The sequence below is a fragment of the Eptatretus burgeri genome, chromosome 15 (genome assembly GCF_056783735.1).
Source record: "Eptatretus burgeri isolate ZD-2024b chromosome 15, Ebu_testis_v1, whole genome shotgun sequence".
In the NCBI taxonomy this organism is placed as follows: domain Eukaryota; kingdom Metazoa; phylum Chordata; class Myxini; order Myxiniformes; family Myxinidae; genus Eptatretus; species Eptatretus burgeri.
In genome coordinates this window covers 42,069,364-42,079,363 of record NC_140975.1, presented here as the reverse complement: position 1 = coordinate 42,079,363, position 10,000 = coordinate 42,069,364, and the positions used below count along the sequence as shown (strand labels likewise).

Below are 10,000 nucleotides of genomic sequence, written 5' to 3'. Positions count from 1 at the left end.
GAGAGAGAGAGAGAGAGAGAGAGAGAGAGAGAGAGAGAGAGAGAGAGAGAGAGAGAGAGAGAGAGAGAGAGAGAGAGAGAGAGAGAGAGAGAGAGAGAGAGAGAGAGAGAGAGAGAGAGAGAGAGAGAGAGAGAGAGAGAGAGAGAGAGAGAGAGAGAGAGAGAGAGAGAGAGAGAGAGACACAGAGAGAGAGAGAGAGAGAGAGAGAGTGACAGAGAGAGAGAGAGAGAGAGAGAGAGAGAGAGAGAGAGACACAGACACAGACACAGACACAGAGACGCAGACAGAGACGCAGACAGAGACGCAGACAGAGACGCAGACAGAGACGCAGACAGAGACGCAGACAGAGACGCAGACAGAGACAGAGACGCAGACAGAGACAGAGACAGAGACGCAGACAGAGACAGAGACAGAGACGCAGACAGAGACAGAGACAGAGACGCAGACAGAGACAGAGACAGAGACGCAGACAGAGACAGAGACAGAGACGCAGACAGAGACAGAGACAGAGACGCAGACAGAGACAGAGACAGAGACGCAGACAGAGACAGAGACAGAGACGCAGACAGAGACAGAGACAGAGACGCAGACAGAGACAGAGACAGAGACAGAGACGCAGACAGAGACAGAGAGAGAGAGACGCAGACAGAGACAGAGAGAGAGAGACGCAGACAGAGACAGAGAGAGAGAGACGCAGACAGAGACAGAGAGAGAGAGACGCAGACAGAGACAGAGAGAGAGAGACGCAGACAGAGACAGAGACAGAGACGCAGACAGAGACAGAGACAGAGACGCAGACAGAGACAGAGACAGAGACAGAGACAGACGCGGGAGGGGAGTTCGCAGAGAGAAAATGTTATACTTTATGAAATGCACACACTACACACACACACTGTGTTGGAGCTTGGCCGGCTGCACATTGGAGTCAGTTATAGTCATTATAGGCTGCACATTGGAGTCATTGGAGTAAAATTATAAAAATAATGTTGCATTATAGATGTTTCAGGGAGATGTGCTTAAACATTAATTTTTATAAACAGCTGACAATCATCATGTGAAGGGTGGAAAAAAAATTTGGCTCTAATTTAGAAAATGCGTTAATACATCAAAACGGCTCGGAAATCATGTGTTACCAAATATATTTTGCTTTTTAACTCACAGAGAAACCATTCAACCTTTGTAAATCATGTACCTCCACCTTGTAGCAACTGCCTACTGTACATTCCAATCAGGATACGAACTGTACCGCTATCAACTATAGGGTGCTCGGCAAGTGGCTTAAGCACTTAAGCAAGCACTCCAATTAAATGGTTGATGAACAGCTGGCCAGGCTGTGGCTGCATACCACATAGGATTCCTTTAACTTTGAACCCGGTCTTCACTGCCCCACAGCAGTTAAAGAAATGAAATGAATTCGTTCAAATAATGACTTTATCCACAAAAGAGTCGCTGTTTAATGTAGAACAAACCTGGAGACATTGAAAAGTTTAATCGCCCGTGAAATAAACATTGCAGATAATTCACCATGTTGCGTGCTCGCCTGTGCACGCGTCACGTGGTACATCGGTTCGTGTTCCGCGCAAACGTTATAAACTTTATTTTAAAATCCCCATTTTTCACCAGATTTGCTTTGATTCCCTCTAGACTCTGGAGCACCTCATGAAACCTCCGAAAATATTGACACAGATCTGGCAGACGCTGTGGTTAAGCAGTCCCTCTGGGGGACAGGGCGTGATGTCAAGCAGTGAATGCGTTAAATCATATAGCTCAATGAAGCTAGTTAATTTTGGCATGCTCAATTACGCTGGTATCTGGCTTTTCTCTCCCTCTGTCTTGTTCTCATTTTAGTTCCATTTTGACATTGTCTTGTTCTGCCTTTGTCTTGTTGTCACACAGGCCTGAATATGTTGCAGAGTGGCTTGCACAAGCAGTACATGAAGGACCTGTTTGTAGAGCTTTGCCTCACTGTACCAGTGCGCCTTAGCTCTCTGCTGCCTTACCTGCCCATGCTCATGGATCCCCTTGTTTCAGCTCTAAATGGCTCTCAGACGCTCGTCAGTCAGGGCCTTCGCACATTGGAGCTCTGTGTGGACAACTTGCAGCCAGACTTCTTGTATGATCATATCCAGCCTGTTCGTGCTGAGTTGATGCAGGTAGACATACTATCTCAGCATTTCTTTCATCCATCCCATTTGTTTTTATTTTGTTTTTTTCATACACAAATTTCTCAATGCCATTGCTTTACCACTCCAAAACTTTCTCTTTTTTTCTTTTTCTTGTTTGTATTCAGTCAAGACTCGTTGAACAACTGGAACACAGAAACAGATCAAGACGTAACATAACAAAATGAACAGCAGAAAGAGGAGGAAGGGGGAGGGGGTGGCGGTGGGTGACACTAACAGAAGGGTTGCGGGATAAAATACACAGACTTTGACAAATAAGGGATGTAGGGAGAAATGAGGGGTAAGGGAGGATGTATGGGGTGGATAAGATGGATCCAGAAGCAATTTCAGGTGGAAACCAAGGCCTTCAGGAACTGGAAATTTGGAAGGAGATGAATTGGAGATGGGGTTGGGGGATTGATGGGAGTATAAGAGATCATGGTTTTTGATTGGGGATGATCTGAGATGGTGGTGAACAGCTGTCTTGAATTCCTGGAGGGAAGAATGAGATCTAAGAACATGTGGAAGTTGATTGCACAGGTGGGGGAAAAAGAGGAATAATTGAGTGGAGGTGAGGAAAGATTCTATATTTTGGGAGTTTCACCAAAGGAGTTCGTTGGTTGACTGCGTGTACCTGCAGAAACCTGAGAGGAACAAAGCATGGAAAGCGAAGAGGGTATAGGACAAGAAAGGAGGAGGTAGAAGACAGAGTAACCACTGACCTCAGTTTTTGCACCTTTTTCGTTACCTGGAATGTCGTTCCAGTGAGCTTATGGGATTGCACGTCGTCATTACGTCCGTCCGTAAACACTTGCAACTTCTGTGAAACTGCTGATGGGATTGTGACCAAACTTGGCTGAAATGATATTTGGTATGTTGCAACTCAAGTTTGCCCGAGCATTTGCCCTGTCATTTGCCCTAGCATGACAAAAATCGGGATCTACTGGGGTCTACCAGCGGTCAAAGTGGGTCCAGGTTTGAACCCCTAAAATAGGTATTTACCTTCTTATCCATTACATATTTTGTGGATCATTAACGCCAACCAGTGGTTCCCTTATTATCGTATCCAGCCGCTACCAGGTGGCGCCCAGGGGTATTGTCCCTTTTTATGTATTGCTGTGATGTTGGCTGACTTCCAAGCAAATGGAAGATGACCCGAGGGCAAATGACAAGGTGAAAGGGCAGAAAGAGAAGTGCAAGCAAGAGCATCAGAGCATGTTTTTATTACATTTGAGCTGATGCCATCCTGTCCAGTTGCCGAATCCGAGTTGAGGGTTGCAAAAAACTTCACCTTCTCAGGTGTGAAAGATGATTCTGGGATCAGTTGGGTATGACTGGGTTGGGGGGGCGGGGGCGGGCAATAGAGAGAGAGAGAGAGAGAGAGAGAGAGAGAGAGAGACAGACAGACAGACAGACCGACAGAGAAAAGGGTTGGAGACACAGGATTTGGAAGAAAACACAGAATTTCGGCATTCAGCCTTCTCATGAGCGGAGTCGGCTGTGGTGCCATTTACAGAGAGGGAAGGGATGGAGGGGGAGCATACACCAGAGACAGACTTGACAAGGTGCCACCAGGTTTTAGAGGAGCGAGACGACTTTGAAAGTTCATTCTTGAGTTTGGACAGATGTTGTTTTCTGACTCTCCTGGGAGTAGACACTCACTTGTTGCGGGCTTTGTGAAATGATCTGAGGTTGTCTTCGGTTGGATTTGCTTTCCAGGAAGAGAATGCAAGCAACTGCCTCACCCCAGGATTCAGTGTACTAAGGTCGGGAGGATGGGTAAGATTACTGAAGACGAGATGGGATAAATCTGTGCATAAGGGAGAACATGTTTCTGTGGAAGAATTCCCAGGCTGAATTGATATTAGTGGCAGTAGATATAGGAGACCAGTCCTGAAGAGAGATGGCTGCTTGCAGTCTCTGCCAGTTTGCCTGAGTGAACTGCCAGACTCGCCAGCGCTGAGGCTGTTCTCTGAGAATGGCCAGAGAGATGTTGACCTTCACAAGCACATGATCAGATGAACCAATTGTGGCAGAGGAAGAGCAAGATACATTGGCGAGGAAGTTGGTCATCACCAAATCTATAAGGGAAGATTAGTCATTGACAGAAATCCAGGTGGAAAAGTTTACAGATTGATTCAGTCCCAGGGAGTCACATAAGTCCTTTGTAGAAGTGCATGGCTGGTGAGAGAGGTACCAACACCAAGACATTTTGCATCGTGGCAATTTAAATCACCACATATGAGGAAGAGAGAGAGTTGTGATGAGTGGTTAAAAGTTGGTCCATGTTGTTTGAGAGAGAGATGTAGATGGAGTTGTCACTGTTTGGAGGATGGTGCAGCACACAGAAACAAGACGTGGGAGGGGAAGGAAAGTCTCAGCCAGAGGTACTCCTGTGGTTTTGGAGGTGTAAGAGCAGTACACAGAGAGTGACAAATAGAGTTCTTGATGTACAGTGCAATTCCTCCACCAGGGTGGGGTTTAGGCCTCTCATGTCAGAGGAAAAAATAATGAGGGAGAGACACGAAGGAATAAGGGATGTCATGTGTGAGAAAGGGTTCTGTTGAAGAGATGATGTCTTTTTTATCAGTGGCAAACCTGAATTGAGAGATTTGTCAGGTTGGAGGCCTCAGATGTTTGAGGTCCATACACAGTTCGGAACAGTGGAGGAGGCATTGAGAGTCTTTGTGACCGGGCAATGCTGTGGGAGGGTGCTTTGATAGGCCAGGTTGTGAGGGGGGAGCTTTGAGGGGGTGTGGTGAGGCATAAATTTTAAGAGGGTGGGCTGAGGGGGGAATGCATAAGAGGGGGAACCATAGAAGTGGTAGGGTTGGAAGGACACAGGCTTGGAGGAGATGTAGGAAAGGGTACTGACACAGAGTGGTTTAACACAGTTAATTTAAGGATGCGAAGGGGATTTGATTGTTGTGATCAAACAACCTCTGCAAACTGAACTTCTCAAGATTCCCAAATTGGAGATATGGAGACAAAGATCACAGGATGGATGGGAAATTTTTTTTGGAGAAGGCATGGAGAAAGGTATGGGAGCGATTTGATGGACCAAGTGCTCAGGTGAGAAACAGATTTTGGAAATAATCCATGTGATGAAGGAGAAGAGAAATAGATCGTGATGATGCAGAAATAACGAAAGTGAAGCATTTTCCATTCAATGAAGATTCAGTTTGGAGACATTCAGAAAAGGGAGAGATAAAGAACGATGTACAAGAAGTTCAGGCAGTTTGAAATTATTTTGGAATGAAAAAGTATATATAATTTTCTTTTTGAAGTGAGGAGGGGATAGGATAATGTGAAGGAAACCGAAAGGACAATACTTGTGAAGAAGAAGCGGAATGAGGAACCGGTGTCAAAACTGAGACAGAATTTGCACACTGGCTAATCCGAGGAGTCGGCTTTGAGTAACATGAAAACTAATTTGACAATACAGCACAGCAAGGTGTGATTTAACAAGGAAAATTGGACGAAAACACAAACGGCAACATAGGGATGAAAATATAACTGATCCAATTCGGAAAATATAGCTTTTATGAGGTGGAAGCAGCAGCAGCAGCTGCAGATTTAACCGCCATGTAGAGCAATCCCTAAATCCCAAATTTCTTTAAACTTTGGAACAAGGATTGGCTCTGAGGGCTGGGTCGGTCGTGCCGGGGAGTGGTGTATGGGAACATGCTTATGGTCAGGCGAGCCTCCATTTCCCGTGGCCGTTGGGCTTCCAGTCCATCGTCCGGTCTGCGGACGTCTCGCGCTGTGGCATCGGGTTCTACCGCCGGTGCGGGTGGTGCGTTCGGCCTCGCCCTTCGCTTCCGCTGTCCGGGCTGAGGGTGCCGGTCGTAGCTCTCCCTCTTGTCTTGCAGCGCATCTGTGTCAAGCATTTTTTAAATTCCTTTGTTTTTCATTTCTTCATTTTACTTTTTTTTTTTTTTTTACACTTTCCGTTTTGTGTTTCTTCACTTTTCAATTCACATTTCTTTATTATTTCCATCGTCTCTTTAATTGTTAATTCTGCGTTTCTTTGCTTCTCATTCTGTTTCTTCCTTATTTAATTTTGTTTCTTTGTATACAATGTTGAGGCTTTTGGAAGAGCTAGATATTGTGTTTCTTCATTTCAACGGAAGCAACTGTGGAGAACATCAACAATATGGAAAAGTTGTTCAGGATTATGATGCCTGTAATCTTGCTTTATAATGAGGTTTGAGTTCTAAAAAGTGGTAATAATAGTTTGATCACATGCAACCCTGCACATTCATCAGCATCGCTTCATGTTCTTGCTGCAGGCACTTTGGCGAACACTCCGGAATCCAGCAGACAATATCTCCCACGTGGCCTATAGGGTTCTTGGAAAGTTTGGCGGAAGCAACCGCAAGATGCTGAAAGAGTCACAGAAGTTGTGCTGGCGCAGCACGGAGAGTGACGGGCCCAGCGTCACCATTGAATTTTCAGATTGCAACACCTCTGTGCAGCTGCCAATGGAGAAGGTGTTAATAGCTGTAATGATGACTTTATTTCCACTGTGCAGGCTAATTACTGGGCAACAAAAAAATAACTTTTTGTCTGCTACCAAGGGAGAAATGCAGGTGTTCTTGGCTAAATCTGGGCTGCTGATTTCAAATCTGTAGTCAGAATTTCGCCAGCATGTCAAGTTTTCAAAATATGTGTATGTATTCATGACACATGCTATTAACTCCTCTCAGCACGGAAGCGGCACGCAAAATTGTAATGCTGCGTGGAAGATTTTACTTAAAAATTCATAGCTTGGTCAGTTTTCATCTATTTTTAATAATTTAAAGTGCATCTAAAGGTCTTCTTATGAGAAATAATATTCTTCAACAGTTGTATTGCTGTAATTGAAACAAAAAATAATAATTTATGATCAATCACCCACCAGGGCAAGTTATTGTAATTGGACCATATGCATACCTCAAAATCCTGATGTGCTGAGAAAATTCTGATTTCAGATTCAGAATCAGCATACGCAATTTAGTTTATAACATGTTTCCACCCCAGTAGCAAAATCTGTGTTTAGTGTTATACAGGCTGAAAAATATCTTTCAATCAGGAGTTACGAAGGGAATCTGGACATGAGTTTCTTGACTTTTCTTGGGGAACATTGCTTCGGTACACCTAGTCTGCCCAAATAGTCTTTTCAGGGGAAATGAGCCAGATAATTATTATCACTTTTGAATCGAGCAGATTCGGTGGAATGGTGTTGTTTTAAAATACCAATATGGCATCTCACAGGCGATTGAGACGGCATTGGACTGCCTCAAGAGCGCAAGCACAGAACCTTATTATCGGAGGCAGGCTTGGGAGGTTATCCGCTGCTTCCTTGTGGCTATGATGTCTTTGGATGACAGCAAGATACCGCTGCACCAACTCCTGTCACATTCCAGGTTTGTTGAAATGAAACTTTATTGTTGGGCCATTCTGAAGTAGCTGGTGCAGGGGCACATCACTTGCTTCCATACACCTGATACCTCTGGTTTCAGCTAGAGCACTGCACAATGCATCCTAGTAATTAACTTGGGATTGGCAGTATTTATGGTCCATTAATTAAGATGCTTCGGACAGGTCAACATCTTTTCGTGCCATCATCGTCATGTGATTTTTTTTTTCTTCTTTTGTTTTTATACTTAGTTTTTCATTTCAAAGATATTTTCCCTGTCATTTACAAATGGTACTTTGCCACTTATTGCTATACACTCTTCTTACTTCTGTAACCAGCTTCACAGAGAAACTGGTAACGCCAGTTATCATCTCGCATCGTTTCAAGGCCCATGACACACCAGGCCGTGGGACTTTTGAGCAAGCACTCACTGGGGCCTTCATGTCAGCTGTGATCAAGGACCTGCGACCTAGTGCTCTCCCCTTTGTGGCCAGCCTTATCCGCCACTACACCATGGTTGCTGTAGCACAGCAAGCCGGTGCGAATCTCTCTTTCTCTCTCTCTCTTTGTTTTCTTACATCCTATTGTTTTGCCCATTGTTGTGTCCATTTTCCAAGTATTTTAAGACTTCAAGTAGTCATGAGCAAACTTGATTATCCCGACCTTTTGAAAAAAAAAAAAAAAACTGGGGGGATTTTGTAATCAGCTCCATCTGTCTGTCTGTCATGCTATCTCCTGAATGGTTGGGCAGAAATTCACCAACTTGGTAATTATGATCACCACATGGCAAGAAGGTACAAGAACAGTATCATTTTTGGTCCTGCTCCCTGGGGTGTGGACAAAATGTCAAATGCCAAAAAAATGCAATTAAGGGTGCATTTTAAAACTTTTTAAAAATGAAACTTTGTATATGCAATGAATAGTGGGGGGGACACGTGAAATACGAAACGATTTTTGGGATTTAACCCAAGCTGTTAGGGTTCGGGGTGGGGAGTCAGGTTTATGGGTCAAAATGAAAAAATGTTTTAGAACTCACAATTTGATATTGGGTCATTCTTGATGGAACTTTATTCCATCTTTCAACTTTGCTTTCGGTGGGAAATGTGGGGATTTGTGATGGTGCGCCATCGATTTCGCTCTAGTTTAATTTTTTTAATGTTTTTCTTTTTCTTGTTGATTGCCTATGAAGTTGTTAAGGCAGAAACAGTGTTGTCCAAGACTGGAGTTTATATATGCACTTATGGAAATACATGTGACTGCTGCATACTAACTCTTGGGGAGTGGATCATGTACATTCTATGGGTTGTTTCAGGATAGCTCAGTTTACAGAATAGTAAAACATTTCCTTTATTTCCAATAATGCTTGTCTTGTTGCTACATTGCTCATTGTTTGGCTTTTCTTTTTCATGTTGTATCTTGAGTTGTGACTTCAGGTTCAAATCTCATAACCCTTGTTGCTTTGCAGCCATTATCTCATCATCCTCCTTGATATTCAGATCATCGGAATAGGTGTAGGCTTCTCCTTAAGCCTTCAATTAATAAATCTTCGGTTTGTTGCTTTATTTTTGGAATAAATCTTGTTGTTTATACCTTCGACCTTGCTTTCTGCCCTGTTCCCATTTAATACTGTTGACAGCTTTTTCTCTGACAGCTATTTGCTGAGCGATGTGCCACATGAAATCTGTCGAATGGAGCTTCTCATTATGGTTGTCTTCTTTTATACCTGCATTGATAACTCACTCTTTCAGTCACCATGCTGATGTTGTTTTAGTTTTTGTTTTTTTTCCTCCAAATTCTCATTACCTTCGTAAATCCCACTGCTCGCTCATCTTTTCTGACATGCAGGCCCATTTCCTTTGGGAGCATATCAAGCTGGTGCACAGCCTAGCACAGCGATGTTCCACAGTGAGCAGGGTGGTGCTCGTGCCATGGACCCCCTGGTGCTGGTAGATGCCATTGCTGTTTGCATGGCCTACGAGGAGAAAGAATTGTGCAAAATTGGTGAGGTGGCGCTTGCCATAGTTTTTGACGTGGCCTCTATCATCATGGGCTCCAAGGAGAGGGTGAGATTGCAGATGAATCGCTTGTTTTAGTGAGAACCTGAGTTTTTTTTTTATTACACTCACAGTTATGGACATGTATTTCTGCTGGGTACAGGCCAGCCAACTGCCACTTTTCTCGTATGTGGTCGAGCGTCTCTGCGCTTGCTGCTATGAGCAAGCATGGTATGCCAAGCAAGGGGGCTGCGTTGCCATCAAGTTCCTCATGGAGAGGTTGCCCCTCGCCTGGGTCCTCCAGCACCAGCTCACCTTCCTGAAGGCCCTGTTGTTCGTTATGATGGACCTCACTGGAGAGGTGGGCAACTTTATTCTTCCTTCTCTCTTTTCTTTCATGTTCAATATTCTGTCAATCATACTACCGCTCTTCACCACGATAA

General features: G+C 44.2%; 1 protein-coding gene across 10 annotated transcripts in view; it reads left to right on the top strand.

The window, feature by feature from the left end:
* The window catches only part of TRRAP (transformation/transcription domain associated protein), a 242,696-nt gene that overhangs the window by 114,187 nt on the left and 118,509 nt on the right, over positions 1-10,000 (top strand). For all 10 annotated transcript variants that reach the window (XR_015051923.1, XM_085858090.1, XM_085858089.1 and 7 more), the window contains 6 exons: positions 1,897-2,153; positions 6,455-6,655; positions 7,419-7,570; positions 7,902-8,101; positions 9,409-9,626; positions 9,721-9,918. Coding sequence is in view for 9 of the 10 variants with exons in the window: in XM_085858090.1 (XP_085714216.1) it covers positions 1,897-2,153; positions 6,455-6,655; positions 7,419-7,570; positions 7,902-8,101; positions 9,409-9,626; positions 9,721-9,918 (1,226 nt within the window). In the remaining variant the exon portion in view is untranslated. The remainder of the gene's footprint in view (positions 1-1,896; positions 2,154-6,454; positions 6,656-7,418; positions 7,571-7,901; positions 8,102-9,408; positions 9,627-9,720; positions 9,919-10,000) is intronic.